Genomic DNA, 23,097 nt, shown 5'->3' with positions numbered 1-23,097 from the left:
GGCATACCGATTGCTGCGTTACTGTATTATGTAAACTTCCGAGGCTGTGGGTGTGGCATATGCGAGAATGCCGAAATATTTGCAAGCTACGTTTTATTTTATTTTCATTTTCTGATTTCCAGTCGGTCGAGGAGAATGAAAGAAATATACGTACCGTATATGCGTGTGCGCGTGTTTTAGTCCGATCCGTGTGAGTGTGTTTCTTGTCTGCCCGCACGAAAAAAATTCTGTCCTTTCGTGACATTGTGGGATACGAGAAAAATACCCTCGTCTACGAGCGAGTTCGTCACTTTTAAAGTCAGCCGTTCTCGAGCGAATGCGATCAAAGACGGAAAAGAGGAATCAAAGATTTCCGAGATTCTCACCGTTGTGTTCCTCTTCGTTTTCCAAAGTATTATCAGAAAAGTGGAAACGCGAAGGCTGAGAACGCGACGCGATAAAATCTACAGACAAGGAGACAGAATAACGAAGTAAGTGATGTTTAAGTGTTATCGAATGTTTGACAGAAACGACATTATTGATAGCCGATATACATATTATATATATACATATATTATATAAAAAATATATATATATATATATACAAATGAATATATCCTTGTTCTATTTCTTAAATAATATGATTACGACAGTTGAATCGAGTGTGTTTGCGAATGATTTAGCCGGGAGAAAGTATAAACACCAATCGTGGACCGAAACGCGCTGAGATACCACACCTGCGTTTCTTCTTACAAAATTGAGAATTTTATATATATGAATAATTATATGCACGTCGCGATCGAAGAGGGATCGATCTCGTCGACTGGTTTTACACGAACATTTTGTATATACGCATCCTCGAGACGATCGAATTCAACATTTTATTTGTCATACGAGCGACGAGATCGACGCAGATTCGACAAGATAAGATAAACAAAATGGAAGTTGTAACGATCATCGACGTGCCTGTCGAAAAAGTTATTACCGTTACTTTATCTCGGGTATCGGTCATCTATCGAACCTTCCCGAAAGACTCGTACGATCGTTTCTGTTGTATATTACGACTTACAAAAAACAAAGTCTGTCGTAACATTGTTATTGACGCTGCGATAACAAGTCAAATTTTGTTAAATATCGAGTTGCGCGCATAGATGCAATCTATACGTGCAAGTTCGTTAAACGAAAAGATTTCTAGGAACGAAGAAAAAGCTGACTTATACCGATACGGTGTTTACCCTTTCGAGTACAGGGTCCAGTATCGCAAGATTTATCGCGAATCGTCGATACGACTGCTTCGTATCGCCTGATCGTGCAGATGCTCACCGTTGCAAGAGAAAGTACCGCTCGACGAGCGTTCATGAGCGTGAACGTGTGCGAGCTGCTGCAAATGTTTGTTGTCAGCATCGAGAAAACAAATAATCAATTATAATCGATACCGTGTCTCTGTAGGAGGATACGGTACGTTGTCGTATACCGTTGCTCTCCAGCTAGGATAAGATTTTCAGCAGAAGCAACTGTGCGTTATCTAGATATCATTCAGTGAGCCGATAACGGGCCACCATTTTACGCCTCTACGCGAATCGAGAGGCACCCTACGAGCTTACCGTATGGACTGCTAGCTGATCCCTTGCGCTCGTGATATAGCGTGATAATAGAGTGCCATGCGCGACGCGAACCTCTTAGAGAACTTTGGACCATTCCGCTCAACGTGACACGCACGGCTCCGAGATCTCCGGATCGACGGAGTCGCCACGATCGACACGAACGAACCGAGATTTTTATACCCGCTTTTTATCGTTTGCGCGTACCGACGTTTCTAATTTTCTACGAAGTTCAACGAGAAACGAGAGACGAGGACGCGACGAATGATTTTGTAAAACCGCGTTGTCGAGTGAAGGGCTTCGTAGAAACGAATTAAACGTATTCGAAAAGGGTGTAGGACGATTGAAGGCTTATCAGCGAGAACGAAATTTGATTCCATTTAGATTAGCGCGTTTATTTAAGGTGTCTCCTTCCGCGGATTTTGATGTTAATCATCGAGGATTCTATGTCATAGTTCCTAATATTCTTTTAAAACGAATCTTTTAGGAATTCGGGGTAGAGTAAACGACCAAGTTTTTTGTATTATTTTCTAACTTTTCCTAATCCCGTACAATTAACATTTTTGCAATTAAGAGTTTCTATAAATGTTGGTGTAGGCTAGGTTTGAAAACAATAGAATTTTTCCATCCTTTTCTACGGGTTTTCTAATCTCAGATTATTTCCAGTTTTGTAACTGACATCGATTCGATGAAATGCTACCGAAAACCATTCATAACCAAAGTCTATTCGTCACTTTTTTTTTTTATCGTTTCTTCGATACGTCTATCATCGACTAAATATTGAAGGTGAAATTACATGATTTTTTGTTCGGTGAAAATTTGCAATACATTCATAAAAAAATCCTTGCTACGCAGAGATGAAACCAGAGACTATGAAACAGCCGCTGGTTCGATAATCGAACTCTCGTCGCGCAACTCAGCCTACGATTCTCCTGAAAGGATGCAGACGTCGCGTCGGTTAATCTTTTTGGAACGGCGTCGCGTCTTACTAGCGATTTTTACACCGTTTTTTTACACGTTTCTCACTGGCCTAAGGAGTCGTATCCCGTTTACGAGCGGCGAACAACGATCGACGGCGATCGTGATCATTCGCGAACAGGGTGCGAGAAGGAAACTAGATAGTTTCGCGCGACCATTTCTACTTCTATCGATAACAACATTTTATAGTTTTCTAAAGTAACGAGAAAAGCATTATTAGATTGCAAAGTCGACGGTTCGATCCTTGATTTTAGGTACTTTATCTTCAAATTTAATTCACGGGAGATCCTTACGTAGGCTTATTTGAACGTGCAAACCGATCGGTATGCAAAGACTGACGCGTGTCGTCGAATTTAATTCCCGCACATCCGATCGGATATTCCGGGCTCACTCTTCATCGTCAAATCGATCATCGTCACAGACAAATCCAAGAAGACTGATATAGCGTTAAAGCCGAATGACTCTACCGGAACAGTCCATCATCCGAACTCCAAGAGCGAAACGAAACGGAATCGTCGAGCGGAAGAGGACCAGAAAAACACAAAACTGAGCAAGATAGCAAAAGAGGTAACGGCAACCCGCAAAGTACCACGCTCCTAAAAATGAATCCTCATCTCGAGGCAGATTTGCCAAATTTCATCGAAGAAGAAGAAGAAATCGACGGGTCGTGTCAGACGAACACGAGGAAACGAGGAAGGAAATAGAGAAAAACAAAGAGAAACCATGTAAAGTCAAGAAAGTTTCACGTATCACGTACAGATATACATACACGTATACACATACATACATACACATACAGACACGTGCATAATGAATAGAAAAGAAACGATAGGCTACAGTGCTGCATACGTATTTAAATTAAAGGAGCATTAAATAAGCATGGATGTGCATTTTAGATGTATTAGAGGAGTCTCACCACACATTTAGTATTAATTATAAAACGTTGTAGTCCGACGTGAGGGAGGGACAAGGGGAGGATTTACAGGAATTAAATTCGCCTGAGAATCCTTGAATCTGTTCGATGCGTTGTCCTTTTCTTCCCCAAAAAGTAGATTTCGCATTCTCGCGGGTTCTACGATCTCTGTTTAGATTAATTTTGCAACGATTCAGATATTCGAGGAATCTGGGCACTCTCGGCGGTGGCGCTATCTTACCAAATGGTTTCGCTTTTCCCGTCTTTTGGGGAAACAAATTTTTGTACTTTTCCACGGTAATCTCGAACGATTTTCTTCGAGGGCGACGTTGCAATCATTTATTCGATTTTAATCGCAATCTTGAACTCGAAAAGTTTTGTTCGAGCTTTTAAGAATATCTTTACAAGTAAATATGTATTCATATATTTTTCGATAATTTATCGAAGGACTCCCCTAGATCCCTACCCTTGAGAGAAATGCGACGGGGATTCTCATCGTCACGATCGTTTATCATCGTCATCGTCGTTTGTTTATTTAACTCGTACCGTGTTTTACGCAATCTATTGACGTCGCAATTACTAAAATGATGTAGGATAATATATATATATATATATAATTTTGTTAAGACGGGGGACGAAGAGCAAACATATTGTCATTATTTTATCGACGTCGTATTATTTATATCGAAGGAGTACCACGTATATGCAATGATTATTAACGATAAAGATCGACTAGTGTATTTCGAACCCGACTGACAACAATTAAAGAATTTAATTGCGCTGAACATAACGGCTAGTTTTTCTTCTCTTACTTTTCAACACTTTTGTATCCTGGACAAAAAGAAGAGAAAGCATCGATTTCCTGAAACTCTAAAGGTATTTACGATTATTACATTTTTTTAAACTTAAAAAGTGCTTACACTCAAAACATTGCTTTTATCTGGAGAATATTGTTATACGTTGCGAATAACCGAGAAGCTTGAAAATACGTTTGTCGATTGAAAAACCGTGTAGAAATTTGATCGACGACGACTCTACGCGGAATAATTGTTAATTAAAAGGCGGATTGCAGCGCGGATTGACAATTTGCAGTCGTAAAAGGAGAATCGGGCCCCTTCTGGTCGGCGAATCGAAACGAGCAACCCCTCTCTTTTCAACAATTGCTCTGGCGATTGTCTTGCGCGCGCGTAGCCAATATTTTGCGTAAACGAATAAATACGAAAAAAATGTTGCCAACGATATTTATCTGTTTTTTTTTTTTTCATATAAATTACAATGCTCGCTGAAAAATGATGGGAGATCGATTCGATTCAACGCGGGAAGGAAACGCGTTAAAGAAATGGGAACACGCGATAAAGGCTGGGGTTCGATGATTGTATTTTAACAAGAAAATCCTCATGCCTCAGCGAGCACCGGCACCTGCACACCGCGCGATAAGAAACCACCAACACATATTCACGCCGAGCGGGATCCACTCGAGCGCCAGTTCAATGTCGTTGCTTCTTTCAATCAGTGATCTCGTGAAATTAAAACTCGCTACAAACAAAAACATTGATCGTTCATCGCTGAAAGTAACGATTCGAGAAATTAAACCTAAGCGATACCTAAAGTAGAAATCATAGAAATCGTTCAATCGCTATTTAAATAAAAACCTCTATCTTTTCGGATATTTTTGCACAACGCATCGAAGCTTTCCGTTAAAATTTATTCGACATTTGAACAGATACGGTTTCAATCGCCAAAACGTCGGAACAAATTTTATTCGGATCAATCGGCAACCTAGATTCTTGTTCGTTTCACACCCCCGTGAACGAGCCACACCATCCCCACGCGCAACAGAGTCCTTTGGTTCTCTTGGTCCCCGCGAAGGATCCTCCCGCAGTTTATCGTCGACCAGCAAACCCAGTGGTAGTCTTAAAAGTCACAGGGCACCGTCGCGGTTTAAGCGGTAAATTGGCAAAACGATACGAGTCTCTCGAATTCTTAAAGAGAGTCACAAATTGCAAATTTATCTTCAGCAAAAGATACAAGTATATATATATATATATTACTTGGAATATTACCTCAGCGAGAACAGAAATTCATAAGCACGTATACCCCATGACGGACGTAAACAGCAATAAAATGTCCGCCGAGTCCTCCAGAAAGTCCTTGGAATTCGCGAAAAAGGAAATGCGTACGATAGTGGCCAAAATCGAAGAGAAGGGACTTACGAGTAGGACTTTGAAACTGTTCCACGCGCAGTCCTTGCTTAGGCCAAGTGGATCGAAAGTCCGCAGGAGACACCTGTGGATCTTGTTGATCCTCGCCTGGATTCTGGGCCAATTTTTGTGGAATTACGCGAGCGCTGCTCGTTACAACAAGGTGAGCATCGATCATTGAGCTACGATCTTATTTCAAGCCGCTTATCGAACGTAATTTTCAATTTCATTCTCACTTTCATTTTAGTTGTTTGTCCCGTTACTTTGATCGTAGAAACAGGTGGAAAAATTTAAACAGTTTACAAGTTTCATTATCTTTTTACGATCGAAGCAACGGAAAACATTTCCCGCTGTTTTTTCGAGTGTTAGAATCGATATTATCAACAGTGAAATATCGTTCAAGTGTCTGGCGGAGCTACCCTTGTTCACGCAGAAAATTTTCCGACCGGCGGAGGACTGCTCGATCTGTCGGGACGTTCAACAGGTTGACAGGATATCGAACGTGGTTCCTGGGAATTTCGAAGAACGGTACCGCTCGTCCAATTTGTCCAATGGCTCGACTACCGTATTTCCGGATATGTACCAGCAATTTCGCGCGTCGTTTTTACTCGATTTTCGTTTCGAATTTAAAAGATCGAATGTAATCTTAAATATGTAGCCGTACGACTGTAATGGAAACAAAAAGGTCAAGGAGTTCGTTAGTACTTTGTCAACATCTATCTAGGACGCGTTAAGAATCTTGTTCAACTCTACCTTGCTTTCGCACCGAAACTGTATATTTATTCGTGCCTTTATTCTTTTTTTTTAACGCTGTGCTAATCATACGAATATTTGTATTTGTTTATTTCTGTCGGAAATTAGTTACGCGTACTCTGGGAGACCAGTAGTGATCACCGACGCAATGACAAACTGGACAGCTCCGAAGGTGTTTTCCTTCTCGTTCTTCAAGTCGTTGTACGACGGTGAGGACGCAAATTGTCAGTTTTTTCCGTACAAAACTGAATTCAAGAGTCTTCAAGATGTTTTCGACATGGACGCCAATCGGTCTTTGCTCGAAAATGGAACGAAGCCGTGGTACGTGGGCTGGTAAGAGCGAACAACTTGTTAATATAAAATAATACATCGCTATCCTCAAAGAAAATTCCGGAAGTTGAACGGTGCCCGTGAACAGCACAGTTTCAGGGCTTCGATTACGGTATTAAAGCTCGCACGTATGCGCACAATCCTGCTAACGAGCTTAAACGCGCACTCTGTATCAGTCTATATTCATCGTACGAGACAATTACCTAGAAACCCGCATCCGAGCCAATCAACGTAGGTATATTGCCTTCGTTCCACATTTCTGATTTCTCCTTTCATTAAAATCGGCACGGGAACCTTGATCCAGCCTCTACGATAAACTCTCCAAGTTTAACTACTCGTGCGATTAAAAATTGGAAAACTGACGACAGATTTAATTCTTGAAGGAGCAACTGTGACGAGAAAGCCGGCAACGTGCTCAGACAACATTACCGAAGACCCTATTTCCTGCCCCCGACTGCGGAGAGCGAGAAGACCGACTGGATTTTCATGGGAAGCCATGGCTACGGAGCTCCCATGCATGTGAGTCCTCTTTCTTTCTGATCGTTTCGAAAAAGTCGCTGAAATGAACGTTTCCAGGTGGACGACGTGGAGCATCCGTCGTGGCAGGCGCAGATAAAGGGCGAGAAATTGTGGATCTTGGAGCCGCCGCGAGAATGCCATTACATTTGCGATAAGCTGGAGATTGTGGTGCGTCCCGGTGAAATAAGTAAGCATATCTTGCAACGTTATTATTGAAAGTCTATCGATTACATGTCGCGTAATCCAGTTTCTCCATCTATCGATCGAATTTTTGTCCAATCGAACAGTCGTTCTGGACACCAATCGCTGGTATCACCAAACGGAGATCGTTTCAGAGGAGATGAGCATCACCATCGGCGCGGAATACGATTGAAGGAAGAAGATCGATACAACTCGAATGTAATGTCTTGCATGTATCGTTAGCAAATTGTGTTTTACGAGTTCTAGCGTCTCTCGTGTGTTACACGAATTACATGTTTACGCATAAATGTTAACGTTTATCGTACGTATTGTAAAACCCACGTTCGTCGATCAAACTCGAAAGTTGGAAACGATAACGTCACCAGGAGAATTCGCGATCTCCCGCGCCTTACCATGGTCTCTCTCCACGACAACACCGAAACGTTCCGATCCTCTGGAGCGGTTGATCGATTTTCTCGATCAGGACGGTCGTGCACGCGCCAGGTAACATATGATCGCGCGCACACGCGTGGATCACCAGTCCGTGGAGGGGAACCCCCGCGGCAGGGACCACCTGCCGCCAGGTGCGACTTCACCGGACATCTGCACGAGGGGCCCGTGCCGTACCGTTTCCTTTTCACTATCCACCATTCCCGCGATTAACCTCGTCGTGCTCCACTCGTCCAACCCCCTCCCCGGGTATTACGAGAACGTTTCATGTCTGTCCGAGGCTCCGTTCATTACTCGAGTACTAGGCATTAAATGTCGGAAGAGCGTAGGTTTTTACCGCAATAGAAAGCGCAATTTACGTTTCTTTTATTCCGAATCGTTCGTGGTTAAATATTAGTCAACTCAACCGCGAGAACTCGGACCGGTTGAGTATCGAAATTGAATTGTTCAACGATCCAACGAGGAAGAGGGAAGCTGAAAACGACCGGCGTAAATGGCGACTCTGCGATGGACTCGACGGCCACTCGAAAATGTCTGGAGACAGTGGAGATCGTTCCTCTCGGGGGATGGCTCATCGAAGGAGGCCAGAGGGCTTCCTGTCTCAACCTAATTACATTCCACGCGATGCATGCCGGGGGGAGGAGAAGCAGGGTGGACGCAACAAAATCTCGTTAATTCATAAAAATTCTCCGTCTGTTTCGCGACGGTCTTTTTACCCGCGCGAAATTAAAATCCCCGCGCAGTCGAATAGGATCGATGCCGGAGGAATTGCACCGGGGATTCCGTCGATCGTTCCATCGTTCTCTCTCTTCGCAAGTGGAAGAAATTATCGAATGAACGCAGAGCCGGGAAAAATGTCTCGACGCATCGACCGACGCGTTATTCGTTCATGAATGACGCCGGGGCTTCGGTTAGCGGGACGCCATTCAAACCTAGATGACGTCACGCTATTCCGTGTCCCTGAATATTCGATCCCGAAGAATGCAGAAAAATCTTGGAAACTGGATGACGTAGATCATTTTAGAAGAGAATAGTATATAGTTTTTGGCGAAAAGCAAAAGGAAAAATCGTCTGCACGCGATCTCCCTCGCGTGGGCCTTTGAGATCTCAACGATCGCTCGTTTTCCCGCGGTGGCGATTGCTCGAGGTTTGCGGCACAGTTTCGGAGAATATTTTCAATGGCGGTCGATGCGATACGGCGCGGCAACGCGCGCGATGACCACCGACCGATGCCTATAATGGCTCGTGTACGTGTATCTAAACGTACTGGCGCGTGTCCACCCCGTTCGCACTCCCTCCGGTTCGGTATCTCTCTCACCCTGTTTGCGGCCATTTACACATTTCGCGTAGGTGCATATGGTTTCCCTGTTCTCATCTCGCTTCCTCGTGGATGGCAACACCTACGCGCGCGTTCTTGGCGCTTCTCTCTCGCTCTCTGCGTACTCAGCCCTTCCGTCTCTCCCCTCGTTTCATATACTTGCGGTTACACATGCCTCGTCGGTATGCGTCGACATCCCTCTCTGTTTCACTTTCAACAGACATATACATATATGTAGTTACATATACGTGCAGGGTTTCACGCAGGCGCGTCAAAGTTGTCCTAACGTCTTTGTAACTCTGTATCAATTTTTGTCTTTCCTTGTATCCACCTCGACCGAACTTGACTCTCTCTTTTGCGCTCTATCCTCTCTTATTTTGGGCTTGTTGTTTTCACACGTTTTGTCGATTCCTTCCCACCATTCCGAATCGGGGTTTCTTTTTCTCTTCGCGTGAGTCGTATTAGTTTCGAAAGTGGATCGTCGTTTAATTTCCCTTCTATTTCTTAACGGGTTCTCGGTAGATGGATTTTACTTTCACCTGTTCCCTTTACTTTGCCACCCTTCGTTTTCTCCGCCGCTCCGTTTCCTCCTTTCGTATTTGCGCGGAAAATCAGCGTCTAGCTGGTTATTATTAGTCACCCCCCGTTCGGTGGGAATATATGTATACGAGCCTTCGCCCACGTTCCTAATCTCGTGTCCCTTCCAGGGTGCTTCTCCATTAGTTATACGAACTGTCCTATCTATCGTTATTTGCGTGATATATTAAAGTTTTTATTCGTTCTCTTTGAAACCGTACGTATAAATTACACGTGAACGCTCGCCCTTTATTTTCGTTGAAGCTACTCCGTTTCTTTTCTCGTACGAGTAAATACCACGTTTACGCCAACTTCAACTTTGTTACGATTATTACGCAAAGTCCGCGCAAATGATCTCTCGTCTCTGTTTCTAGCGAGACGCAAACTCCAAGTCCGCGTTCACCCTCCTGTGCTGGTGGTTCCTCGTTTCCGTGTTTATGGCAACACGCGTTTACGTGCTCGGACTGACCGCTCCTCCTCTTCACCCTCTCGGTCACCGCGGGCTCTCCGGCTTGGCCCGTTCGCGTGTAACCACACACGCTTCGTACATAGAGGTTTCTCGGTGTTCGTGCTCCGCTATGTACGCCCTCGGTACATACATATCGGTCGCGCTATCGATTATTTTACCCATGTGGAACTTTCCCCTATTCCCTGTTCGCCCCACTCGGCGTCGCGACGCCCGGTATAGAACGCGATATCGACGTTACATCGCTCGCACACCCCTCCGTGGCCTCCCCACTCTCGTCATCCACGAACTAACCTCAGGATCGTCGAAATCGGGCGTCGCGATGCCCTTCCCCTCGAATAGACCTCAATTTCGATGTTCCTCGCTGCCATCGACGACTTCCGCCACCATCCAAATTTCTTTCTTTTCCATCAGAAATTTGCTAAGCGAAAGGAAATCGATCGAGCGATCCAAGCTTGGAATCGATCGACCTTCCGGATGAAAGACGATCGTTGTGCCCTGATGGCGACGATTCGAGTCGCGTCAGGGATGAAATACGTTTGGATTAGACGCAAAGCCGGCCTGAGTTCGAGCTAGATTATGGATCGCGATTAGCTGGATTAATTCTCTCGGATATACTTCAAATTGTCTACGCAAATTATCTTTTTACAATCTCGAGAGTTGGTCGATCTTTTCGACGAGAGTCTATCGTATTCGATTTGACATAATTCGGATCGCGCTAACTATACGTTAAACCTGCAGCAGATCTGCATTTGATCCAGATTAAACGTGGTTTGCTTTAGATTAAGTTAGGATTGAGACTACGCGGACGACGTAAATTTATTCTACGCTGACTGCCGTGATCGTTTAAAAACATTTTAGTACGAGGTAGGTATGCGTTAGTATAGTTACTCCGGGTTAAGAGGTCTTTTTGCTTTAGCGCCCCGAAAAAATAGGTCATCTTTCGGACTTTTTCAAAGAAAAAGTATAAGCTGGATCATCCTCGTATTTAGCACGCGCTTCCGACGATTATCGAACAAGGTTTTATCATTTTTATAGCATGCGTTTAAACAAAAAAAGAAAATTGTTTTTTTCTAAAAATCGTCTGTCTGTTTCGAGGGGAATCGAGTAGAGATTCGCGAAATGCAGGGGTTTTGTCTCTGTCGGTTCGTCGGGGCGCGACGCGTTTTTATTTCTTCTTGCTCGCCTTCGCCGGCCGGTGTATACACCCGATATCGATTTTATTTCCTTGCGAGCACCAATGGATTCCGTCCAGGGAACGTCGCGTGGTTCTTCTCTTATCTAAAACTATTTCTTTATTCGCTGTTACAGACAATTACACCTCGTGCATACGCAAGAGAGAAAAGAAATAAAATAAAATAGAAAGGAGAAATTACCGAGCATGAAATCGAAAAGAGAAGAAAGAAACGTGGATAGCGCGTACGAAGAAAACGATCAATTAATTCACCTATTCCAGGTTCGTCGCACCTGCGCGAGACGCGATCGCGATCGTTGAATTCGTCGATTCGGGCACGCGTACGATTCGCTGTGCCGAGAACAGAGATGATCAAAAATTGATTCGAGGTAACACGTGAAACCAACGTATTTAAGTAAGTTTCCTTGAGAATTTCTTCGAGCAGGGTACCAAAAGTGGACGGGTAGGTCCTGAGCCACCCCTCGTTGCTTTCCGCGCGTCCAGCCTCCTCCGCCCCGCGTGGCCCTTTCCATGCGACCCCTGCGTATCGAGTTGGTTACAGATCCCCGTGGCAAGATCTCCAACCCTCTGAATTCCCTACTCCGAGCCCCGTCCTTTCCCCGCTGGCCCCAGGAGCAGCCACGAAGAACGAGGCACCTAGGTACTCGCGAAGCACGCAATAGTCGCGTTCGCGATTTGCGCAACTTCGCGGTCGCTTCGTCTTCGTCGCTCGAACGTCTGTGGGAGCGCGCGAGCTCGCGGCTGACTCTCTCGCTCTTTTTGTTACTCGAGAGATGGTAGAACGCGCGATTCGGAAAGATGCGAAACCAACGCGACTAGAAAAATAATCGAAACGCGAGAATCGTTTGGAAAGTCGGTTCCTAAATACGACGTTCGCAGCTTCTCCGCGGGGTGCTGTCCGCTCGAGGAGAGAAAGGGTGGCAATCCGCGAAGAGAGAGAGGGACAAAGTCTCTAAGGGTGCGCGCACGCGTGCGCGTGAATGCGCACGAGCATCCAACGAGCCGGGGATCGCGAGTCGAAGAGGATCGCCTCCGCGTTTCGCGTGGTGGAATCGTGTTAGAATCGCGATAGAATCGATTATTCGTGCAGTCAGTGAACGGGGAGAATCGACCAGCCTAGTCTCGACCCGCGAGATCGATCGGCGACGCGCGTCGACGCCCGAGAGCTCCGTTCCAGTCGTCGTTCCCCATTGATTACGCTATCGACGCCTACCCTGGCGACCCCCGTCGATTGACGCCGCTTCGACCCATCGCCTCGACTCGATCGCGCAGGGGTTCGAGCTACTCGATTGGGGAAGATCCCCGGGAGGACATCTTGGAACTGGCCCCTCCCCGCCTCTCCCTCCTCTACGCTCCCCATGCGGACGGGGATGCGCGTTTCGATCGTGGAATTGCGTCGAACCGGAGGCTCGAGCGCGTCTCGCCTCGCAAACGCTTCGGGACACGTGGAGGAACGCTGATCGATTCCGCGCTGCGAGAGTACTTCTCGCGTACCACCTTCGATTGCGTATTGATCCTCCGAATTCGGCTCGTAGCGCCGACCGCGCGCGGCCTGGGAATCTTCTGGAAACCGTTTCGCGGTCGTGGCACGTAACTGGAGTACCGTTCCACCGAAATCCAGAAAACAGCTTGTTTCGAGACACGGTAGGTGTGAAACTCGACGAAGCTCGTTAAAACAGAGATGGAAAAATCGAGAAAGATTCTGCGAGGGTTCGTTTCGAGAAGAAAACTAGACGGAGCTGGTAAAAAAGCGAGATAAAAAAAGAAAGCAAGGAAACGATAGCTGAGAGTATCTCGACGAGAAGTTGGTCGCAACGCAACACGTTTAACCAAGATCGAAAGAAGAACACTCGATAATCGGATCGAGCCAAGAAATCGGTCGCGTAGGCTCGCGCATGGTGGTCGTCGGTCGAGGATAGGTCTCCGTTGGAGCGCTGGATAGGATAGGAGTCGATGTTTATGCTCGAAGTATTGGCGCATCGAGCAACGTTGGTCACGAGGTATCGGAAAATCGATAGAAGGCTGTACTGACGCCAGAGTGGTGGAGGCGTCGGTGACGGGTGTGTGGTGGTGGTAGCGACGGCGTCGACGGCGCGCACGTAGCGGTCCCTCGCAACACACGATGACGAAAATGCCCTCGCTGGTGACTTAGACTCCTCGACGAGGGGTGGCTCCGGACGCGAAGATTCGCGCGCGCGGACCCGACGAGTCTGGGCTGCGAACGAGGCGACACGGGACAACGAACAAACGAACGACGATCGAGATAGTCGGAAATCGTCTCGACGATACGCGGTCGCGTTCAGTTCGCATCGGTTTGACGGAATATACGCGTCGGTCTCGTTCTCGAGCAAAGGGGTTAATATTTCACGTGGATCGTCGTATCGTTGACGGCTGTTCGGAAAGGACCAAGAATCGCGCAGGTACGGCTGCCGGTGGTAAAACCGCGGTGACGTGGTAAACGGGGGATGTCGCGGTGTCGGTTTTAACGAAAGACGCGACCATAGACAGTGAAAAAAACGAAGAGTGCGAGAGGGGGAAAGACACGCGCGAGTGAAACGAACCCGCGAAAGGAAGGAGGATAACGCGAGTCGCACCTGGACCCGGAGGAATCGTAGTTAGAGCGTAGCACGCGTCGGAGGGTGTCGCGTACGAACGAGGAACGAGCACGTTGGTGGTAGGGTGGACCAGGTGGTGACGGTGGCAGTAGTGGTGGTGGTGGTGGTGGTGGTCCTGGTGTTGGTGGTGGTGGTGAGGTGGTTGTTGTCGGTGGTAGTGGGCCGTGCGGCATGTCGACCGAGGGGTAAGGGACAGAGTGAAACGGAACGGAAGGGTCGAAGAAGAGGAACGAAGAACGAGAGAGACGTCCCCCTTCTCTCCGGTCGTCGGCTCTTACTCTTTTCCGCCTGTGGTTTCTCTTTCTCTCCCTGTCTCTCGACACGAACCAACGTATTCACTCGAGCGCGGTGTGTGCGTTCTCACTCTCTCCGCGTATGTCATGGGCGCACGGTGGTCGCCGCCGCTGTGGTACCGGATCTCTATGCCGATCCGACGTGCTGGATGTGGCGGAGCAATAGCGACAACAACGTCGTCGTCTGAGTTGACAGGAACGGTAGCACCACCGGAACCGGCGGTGTCCTCGTCCACGAGAGACGTCCTCGGTCGCGATCACGGTGTTCTGATTCATTCGAGGTTGCCGGACACGAGGAGACGGTGGTGGTTCTCCGCGTTCTCGTCTTGGTCGTCGTCGTCGTCGTCGTCGTCGTCGTCGTCGTTGTTGTTGTTTCCCTGGTTGCGGCGCGACGCGCATCGCGACTGGTTCGCTCAGTGACGAGACCAAACGATCGACAATCGACAGTGACAGAAACCAGGTGGGAAGGGATAAAGGTTATAGTGTTCGCGAGATAAACGCGTATCGTGTTCGGTGCGCGCGTAATATAGTGCGTCGAGTCTAGAGAACAAACGGCGACTGGTGCCCGTCGCAGAGGAATATCGACGGTAAAAAAGAGTCGCGGACGGAGTGCGCGCGATCTAGCAAAGAAACGGTGTGTGCACGCGGTGTGTCCGAGCACGGGAGAGCGAGTGCGCGGCCACCCGAACTAGATGTGCGTAAATGGAAGGTATAGGGGACGTAGCCGATCATCAATCGCATAGCGAGCAATTACTGGACTCGGTCGATTCCCCGGCGGCGGTTTCTACGCATGGCCGGGGAACCGGTGGGGGTGGTTCGAATGGGAACTGTGCAGGTGGAGGAGGAAGCGGTGGAGGAGGAGGAGGTGGTAGCAACAGCGGTGGTAGAGGAACGGTGGTCGGTGGGGGTAGGCATCACCATCATCACCACCACCACCACCAACCCCACCATCACCAGCAGCAACAACAACAACAACAACAACAACAACAACACCATCACCATTCTCAACAGCAACAGCATCAAACTCATCATCATCACCACCACCATCCTCAACATCATCATCATCATCATCATCAACAGCAGCAGCAACACCAACATCAACATCAACAACACCACCAGCACCAACAGCACGAGCTCGGCGTCGACGGAGCGGGTGGAAGAAACCCCGGTGGAAGTGGAAACGGCAGTGGTGGTGGTGGTGGTAACGGAGAGGGTATGTCATCCTCCGCCTCGCAAAGTCCCGACATCGCGTGCGCGAACTTGCCGCTGGAACTACTGGCGGCTGGCGCGCTCGGCGTCAAGGAGGAGCGAGAGCTCACCGCCGCGGAGGATCTGTCGTCGTCCCAGGAGCCACCGAGTAACAGTATCGTCGGCGGTGGTAGTAGCGGTGGTGGCGGCGGCGGTGGCGGCGGCGGAGGCGGTGGTGGTGGTGGTGGTGGTGGCGGCGGCGGTGGCGGTGGTAGCAGCAGCACGAGCAGCAGCAGCAGCAGCAGCAGCAGCAGTGGCGGCAGCGGCGGAGGTGCCGTCGGTGGCGCCGGTGGTGGCAACGGAAACGGCGGTGGCGGTGGCGGTGGTGGCGGCGGCGGTGGTGGAGGTGGTGGTGGTAGACAGAACGCGAGGGAGTCCCTGTCGGTGATCGTGCCACCTCAGGACGTGGACGTGGACTCGCGTGACGCCGACTCGGAGCTCCTCAGTCCGGGCAAGCTAACGCCGACGTCGGGGATAAGCGTCTCGGTCGCGAGTATGATCGACGCGACGGACTTCAGGGCGATGCAGCCGGAGCCGACCTATCAGACGCTGACCTCGGTCGCGGAAAGGATGTCGCCGCCCGGCTTCAGTCCTGGTTCCTCTTACGCGACCCTGACGCCGTTACAGCCGTTACCGCCGATCTCGACGATGAGCGACAAGTTTGTATACAGTGCACACGCGGCTGGCGGCGTTACCGGTAGTTTCGCGGTGATGCAAAACAACGGCCTCGGGAACATCGGCCTCGGGATGGGTAGCTCGCCGTACGCGTACGACAAATTGCCCTCGATGGGCATGTCGCCGCCGCACAATTACGCCTCGCCGGGCGCGGGCCTTCAGCCGAGTCCTCTGTCACCGCAGAGCGCCTACAGTCAGAGCGGACTCAATTCGCCGCACAAGTCCGCCAGTCCTCACTACGATCCGGCCTTTTTGCCGAGGTTGCAGCAGAGTCCGGCGGCCCTTAGTCCTTCCTCGCCGCCGGCTGTTTCGGCGACGGCCAGTTTCGCGCCTTCGCATCATTCCCCGCCCACGCATTCCGTGCCGGCTGCATCGCCGCCTCCCATGCAGACGCAGCTGCAGCAACAACAGCAACAGCAGCAGCAGCAACAACAACAACAGCAACAACAGCAGCAGCAGCAACAGTCGATGCCGCAGCAAACGATCGCGCACACGCAGCACGTGCAGCACACCTCGGTCGTGATGAAGACGGTGTCGTCGGCAGGGAACGGAGCCGGCGAGGTCGAGGAGATCAACACCAAAGAACTGGCACAGAGGATCAGCGCCGAGTTGAAGAGATACAGCATACCGCAGGCGATATTCGCACAGAGGGTTCTCTGCCGTAGTCAGGGTACCCTCAGCGATCTGCTCCGCAACCCGAAGCCCTGGTCCAAGCTCAAGAGCGGCCGAGAGACCTTTCGACGGATGTGGAAGTGGCTACAGGAGCCCGAGTTTCAAAGAATGTCGGCCTTGCGGCTAGCAGGTTAGTGCTCCATCGTGTCTCCCACGATAATAACCGTCTCGTTCCTCTTCTCACCTTTACTTTACTTCGCTAACTGATACATCACGCGTATAATCACCTTCGATTTCGGTTGCCGTACGGCGTATCGTTGTCGATCGCTCGATTCGGACATCGAAACGATTCTCGCGTCTTTCCTTTGCTTTTATCTACGATGCCATCGTTTTGGACCGCGAACGCGTTACTAACCGCGATCTTATCCTCGGATTCTATCGCTCCACGTCAAAGTCGCTCTTTGCTCCAACTTTTCCGTGCCATCTTAGATCTGTTTGTCGACTCTTCGATTAAACACGCTAATCGCTATACGTTATATCCGCGCGTCGTCGAGAACTCTGCTCTCCCCGTAACGCGATTCGCGACTATTACCGAGATCCTCGAGTTCCTCCTGAAATCGCTGAAAAAATTGGCGCCATCTCCGATTCCGTTGGCATCGAGTCCCTCCGGATTCGAGGAAAGCAACGTTCTCGTCGAAAGCAAAGTCGTGCCAGGATGGAATCCGTTCGGTCGGAAAGGAAAATCCTCGAGGAAAATTCCGAGAAAGACGGTGCGAAAACGACGTAGCAGGGCCTCTGTTTTGGGGCAGGGTCGACGAAATCGGACGAGCGCGTGCACGCGCGTAAGAGACGCGGGCGGAAGCGCACACGTGGCACCCACGTGGAGAGGCGTTCCCTTCCATATCATTCAGAGATAGACGCGCGGAATAACACTTTTCGAATTCAACATCCTTTGCCCCGGCACAACAGCGCGTACAGTTTATTGATCGTGGTCACGCGGTGTTCGCGGCTAGGCGCAGACGCGACCTCGACGACGCCATGTTCGCCATGCCGCCGCCACGCTGTCGTCATCCCCTCCCGCTTAGGGTTTTACCCTGTCCATCCGAGAACATGTTATCCGGCCTGCGCGAATTCGCGCCTGACAGCCGCACAGACTCATGCTGCGTGGACTGCAACGGACTCGATCATGCGACGAACTTCGCGATACCGTTTCGAAAAAATACACTCGATTTTGCGTAAGATCGTACCTATAGACTTGGAGTTTTCTTCTTTCGTATTTCAACGGTCGAGATGTTCTCTGTCTTTGCAGGATAGCCTATGTATTCTCGATCATCTACGGAGCTTTAATTTCTGTCCGTCTTTGATTTCGTACTTTGTTCTCAATCCAAAAGCTTTGATTATCGGCATTCGAGTCTCTATCGTCGTACGATTTAAATTCACGCGGTAAGAAGGTCGGGTAAGATTGGGCAGATGTCGAAAGGGGGTAGAAATAAGAAAAGCAAACTCGCGTTTAGGGAGAACAAACATTTCTACCAAACACCGGTACTTCCCCCTCCGTCGGTAGCTCCGGCGTTTCTTTTGTACGCTGGCAAAAGAGTAAAGATAATGTCGAGGAGGGGTGGTAACTATTCTGTAACCAGTCGGAGCTGTCTCGTTCTCCGTCGCTCTCCTCGGATGCTCGCGAGGGTCGCGGAAAGGCTGGGGAGGGGGGATACCGAAGAAAAGGTGACGGTAGTGGTAAAAGGGTTCGTCGAGGGAGACAATGCTGCGAAAAGAAGGGTTCGATCCAGTGCCCTTCAGATTGGAGTCCCGCTATTGTTTCCCACGTTTCTTTCTCGCTCGTTCCGAAGTGTCGTCTCATTAAAACACGTTCGAAAGCGTCGTGGCTAACACAGGTGAGTCGCTTAACTTCCAGCGACTACTTTTATTCAAAAACCGCCCTTAGTTTGTTGGAAGGATAAAACGAAACAAATCATCGGACGTCGGATGCCGTTTCAAAATTTCAAATTATCTCGTTTCTCCCAAAATCCTTCGGAAATCATTCGTCGACGAATCTTTGAACGTGAATTTTCCGGGAAAAGGAACTTTTCCGTTCAGGCTTACGGAATCATCGCGACGCGAGGTCTAAGAATGCATTCGACTGAAACGACCGTTGCATACGGCAGCTCGTAAATGATTCAGAGTCGAGATCGATGGGAAAGCGGTGCTAACTCCGGTCGCGCTGTATCTCGAGTTTGTACGTTCACGATAATGGACACACGGTGTACAGTAATAGTCGTATCGATCGAACGGCAACTCTGACCAAAGAAAACACGGTTCGCGTTGTACGGTGTCTTTTACGAATGAAACATGGAAAAGAGAGAAACGTCTGTTCGCGGAGGCGATAGACTTTCGATGAAGGACACGTTCAAACTTTTTCAAACGAAAGCTCAAGACGCGAATAAACACGATTGAATGTTAAATAATCGAATAGGTGACGAATGTATCTTCACCTTCGAAAGTGGAGCGACGAATTCACCGCTGCTCGGTAACGAGAGAATGAAAATTTCGTCGAATTAACATTTACGCGAAGCAACAGAAACGAGCTCCTCGAATCTTTATACCGAACGTTTAATTCGTTTAAATTGCGAGGGTGCATTCAATTCTCTTGCAATTTTTCCTCATTCTTCCTCCACCGTCATCGGTCTCCTCGCAGATCACAGAAACGTCATCGATGACCTCGTTACCGTTCAACCCGTAACCTCGGAGGGACTCTTTTTCCGTCGGATAAAGCCAGTCTCTAGTTTGATTTCGTCCAAGTGCGTTCGGGGAAAATAGAACAAGTCATCCAACGATTCGTGAAAATAAGTTAAATAAGATCTTTTATTAACCTGTGATCCGTTCGACTAAACCTTTGAATTTTTGTCGAGCTCCGCAGGTACCGAGCATTAGTGAAATTTATCTCTCGCGTATCTCGCAGAGTATTCCTTATCACGAAACTTGAAGCTTTTCCTCTTTCGATTATCTCTATTTGTAATCGTCGTGGCTCGCGTTTCACGTTCAGGTCGCATCAAAGAAATTACAGATGCGACCGACAGCTGGCTGCGAAAGGTGTCTTCCGCAGTCCCGAAACGCGAGGAATAAGGGAACAGTGGAGAAGAAGAAGCGCGTAACGGACGAGGACGATGTCTGGAATGACGTCACGGCCCCTCGTGGTACCCACATCATCCATCCGCGTTACAAAAAAATTCAAGAGGTTGCGTTCGCAATCGGCGACTCGTTTCGAGGACGCGTCCTCGTGTTTGCAAAGTTCCAGCGCTTCCTGAGGATCACCTTCTTGCCCTCCCCTCATTCCCCTACCCACTGTCCCACGTGATCTGCATCGCAAACTAGAAGGATCTTGGGCTTGTTTTTGCTCTTTTTTTGTAACCTCGATTTCGTTGCTTCCGGTGATAGGTTGGTAGTTTCGAGTAAAACAGATCGCGATCAGCCAAAGGGTTGCATAAATATTAACGGGAACGTTTGTTTTTTAACAATCGACATCGACTTTGAACGTTCGTAGGCGTTTAAAAATTCTGTCCAGCGTATTCATCGGTAGCGAGCAACGCTCGCAACAGTTGAAGTTTTCCTTTGACGTTGAAAGTTTCCTTCGAGCCGGTGCGTCGTTCCTCGAGGCGCGTTTCCTCGGATCCTCTCGCCGTGGACGATAAAGAGCAATCGATGCGGGCTTTTATGCGAGAGAACGACCACGAGGACGCGTACCGTGGTGACCGCCGCGGTTTCCGGGCCGTAGTCACAGGACAATTATTTTCAACGTGCTAGCTCCCCTGTTCGAGGCAACATTCCTTTTTTCCAAGTATAGAATGCCCCCTCTGCGCATGACGCGAGTGCTGTTATTAATAACAATCGGAGACAGCCACGAGTTAAGGGAATAAGCGGTGTCGCAGCTCCGGGGCTCGTCCTTCGAGGAATTTCTAAGTTTTTCGAACGTTTAAGTCAATTTTGACAAATTCTTCGAATAATCATGGTACAGTCCTTCTCGAAATTAGTATCGCGAGGGTTAATTCCAGCTTTGCCGATTCGCTCGACGACGACCCATCGCTCAGGGGTTGTCGAGACTCGTTCGAAAGAAACCTGATTTTCCCCGGAAACTTTTGCTCGAGGAACACGATGGACGTGAGAACGCGGCGAGCCGGTGTTGGTTTCCAGCCGGTTGTCACAGCACGCGCCGAAACGCGACACCGCGTCGAGGAGACCTTACATGCGTCGCGTTTGCACGATTCGCACACGCACACGCGCATGCACGCTGACGCACGGGTTACGAATTCCGCGCGTCTTGGATTGCCAATCGGCGCCTGTTTCCACGGGACGTCCTGTCGGCTTCACCGATTCCGTTTCGAACCACTTCCGTGGCGAGTATCGATACTATCGGCTCGTCTCCGCGGTAACTAGTATTTTCCTTGGCGTTGCGGGAAAAGTAAGACAAAACGACACTTGGCATCGTAGAATCGTGAACGATGCGAATTTGTTGCCTACGTTCGTCGATAGGATTAAAACGTTGATCGAAAGCGTTCGAAATCGTTCGATCCGAGGCAGTCCCGTTTCGCACGATCGATAATCGATCTCCCCCTGGGAAAATCAATTTTTTCGACGATCCGAGACACGTGCCAGATCCGTTCGACATAGGGAAGTTTGGTTTCTGTGACTCGCCATCGTCGAGAAAAGGCTATTCGGTAAATAGTACCGAATGGCTGGAGGCGAAGAGGGGATCAAGGTGCAGATGTCGCATCAACGAACACCTTTCGTGGAACAGCTGTTGCGCCACACCGTCGACCTAGGAAAATCGTGACCTTCGGCTCTCCCGTGCTCCCCTTTCACGTTTCTACGGATTATAAAATCCAACGGGACGCCACCTCCTCGTAGGAATAAAACTTGAATCGTCTTCTCGGAACTCTGGGAAAGTCCTGAGTAGATTGTCTGATAGTCTCGCCTTTACCAGACGATGACGCAACGTTCGAGAGGTTCCGTAGTTTCTGAAACGTTCCTCTCCGCGATTGTCGCTTCGATTTGCAATGAAACGAGAAAACGAAGATGAAGGGATGGGAATTAGGGCGGAGTCGGAGAGCTTTTTTACTTCTCTCTCGAACGGAAAAAAGATCGAAGAACCGAAGCAGAGAATTTCAGAGTTCGCACCTAGACCTTTTCGCCAAACTCCGCTGGATTGTTTATTTTTACGCAAAGAAATAATTTTTCTTTTGTTTTCGCCAACGAGAATATTAGCGTTTTATCGTGTAAGAAACGGAAAAAAGAAAGGGAATCGATCGTATTTTTTTTGAACGCATCGTGTCGCGATTGCTAAAGTAGTCGTCGAGCGCAGCCTGTTCGTCTCGAATTAAACTTCGGTCAGGTCGTTGATAAACGAAAGGTGACACTGGTATGTTTTACAGTAAGCCTACTCTCTCTTCGAACGACGCTTCGTGTGGCTCGGTAAACGTTCGCAAGAACCCGTCCGCGTACGATGAAAAGGAATCTTCGCGGACACCGGTCGTTCCTCGATCGTTTTCTTCGTATCGCGATAGTCGTGACTTTCGCGGAGGTTGTCGCGTCTAGGAACATTTTTAACGACATAAGCGTCATATGTGCCGCGTCGTCGGTCGGAAGGGTAGGAAGGAAAGGGAAGGGTTTTACGTAAAAGCAAACGTTGCGAGTCGTCGAGGTGCTCCTTGGTAGGAGCGTTTCGACAAGAAGAAAAAGCTGTTAACTTCGTTACAGAACTGACCCGACATTAGCATGCAATGTACGTTAGAAATTCTATACGATCCTGCACCGGTGGCTTATAGCGCGAACGTTTTGCGTCAGTAAACGTATATTTGTTAGGCCGTAGGCTTAATCTTTCCCAGCGAAGCGATGAACAAAACTCGGAAGCGTTTTCTAACGTTAACATCGCACCTAACAAACCGCCCTAAAAAGAATACAAAAGAATTCTAAAAATTGTTCACCCAATTCCCTCCCTCTGTTTGTAAAACCAGAAAGGAATAGCGAAAACTGTTTCGCGGAAAATTCAAAGTTTATCGTGGAGTTTTCATAAAAAAGAGAGGGAAAGGGAAAGAGAGTGGAAGAGTAGAAGACAGAGGAGAAAAAGGACAAATATTTCCGGAAAGTTTCCCGATGAGTTCTCTCCCTGAAACTGCTTTCCAGCAGGTCTGACTCATCCTC

At 48.6% G+C, this 23,097-nt stretch overlaps 3 protein-coding genes across 6 annotated transcripts in view; all 3 read left to right on the top strand.

Moving 5' to 3' along the window:
• Positions 1 to 77: 77 nt before the first annotated feature.
• On the top strand, positions 78 to 8,216 carry LOC128887299 (uncharacterized). 2 transcript variants are annotated; one of them, XM_054143033.1, is made up of 7 exons: positions 78 to 5,419; positions 5,490 to 5,835; positions 6,076 to 6,200; positions 6,534 to 6,758; positions 7,139 to 7,274; positions 7,332 to 7,461; positions 7,562 to 8,213. In XM_054143033.1, the coding sequence occupies exons 2-7, from the start codon at positions 5,572 to 5,574 to the stop codon at positions 7,645 to 7,647; spliced, it is 966 nt and encodes a 321-aa protein (XP_053999008.1). In that variant the 5' UTR covers positions 78 to 5,419; positions 5,490 to 5,571; the 3' UTR covers positions 7,648 to 8,213. The 2 variants fall into 2 exon arrangements, with proteins under 2 accessions (XP_053999008.1, XP_053999009.1); XM_054143034.1 differs by having other exon boundaries at positions 78 to 5,835; positions 6,534 to 6,746; positions 7,562 to 8,216.
• A 6,853-nt stretch (positions 8,217 to 15,069) lies between these two features.
• LOC128886788 (AT-rich binding protein-like) lies at positions 15,070 to 16,003 on the top strand. Its single transcript, XM_054141952.1, has 2 exons — positions 15,070 to 15,769; positions 15,831 to 16,003. Exons 1-2 carry the CDS (start codon positions 15,070 to 15,072, stop codon positions 16,001 to 16,003), a joined length of 873 nt encoding a protein of 290 aa, XP_053997927.1.
• Positions 15,913 to 23,097, top strand: part of LOC128887286 (homeobox protein onecut-like) — a 60,370-nt gene continuing 53,185 nt past the window's right edge. For 2 of the 3 annotated variants that reach the window (XR_008460004.1, XR_008460005.1), the window contains exon 1: positions 15,979 to 17,092. Coding sequence is in view for 1 of the 3 variants with exons in the window: in XM_054143005.1 (XP_053998980.1) it covers positions 16,111 to 17,092 (982 nt within the window). In the remaining 2 variants the exon portion in view is untranslated. Of the gene's footprint in view, positions 17,093 to 23,097 lie in introns of all 3 variants that reach the window. The other variant, XM_054143005.1, reaches the window with a different exon arrangement.

Source organism: Hylaeus anthracinus, unplaced genomic scaffold (assembly GCF_026225885.1).
Source record: "Hylaeus anthracinus isolate JK02 unplaced genomic scaffold, UHH_iyHylAnth1.0_haploid 11985, whole genome shotgun sequence".
In the NCBI taxonomy this organism is placed as follows: Eukaryota; Metazoa; Arthropoda; class Insecta; order Hymenoptera; family Colletidae; genus Hylaeus; species Hylaeus anthracinus.
This window is presented reverse-complemented; position numbering and strand designations above follow the sequence as displayed.

Coding starts and splice junctions, on each gene's coding strand:
- LOC128887299 (XM_054143033.1), top strand. CDS start 5,572: ATGACGGACGTAAACAGCAATAAAATGTCCGCCGAGTCCTCCAGAAAG. Junction 5,836..6,075: donor GCGCTGCTCGTTACAACAAG/GTGAGCATCGAT, acceptor ATATCGTTCAAG/TGTCTGGCGGAGCTACCCTT. Junction 6,759..7,138: donor AAGCCGTGGTACGTGGGCTG/GTAAGAGCGAAC, acceptor TAATTCTTGAAG/GAGCAACTGTGACGAGAAAG.
- LOC128886788 (XM_054141952.1), top strand. CDS start 15,070: ATGGAAGGTATAGGGGACGTAGCCGATCATCAATCGCATAGCGAGCAA. Junction 15,770..15,830: donor TAGCGGTGGTGGCGGCGGCG/GTGGCGGCGGCG, acceptor TGGCGGTGGTAG/CAGCAGCACGAGCAGCAGCA.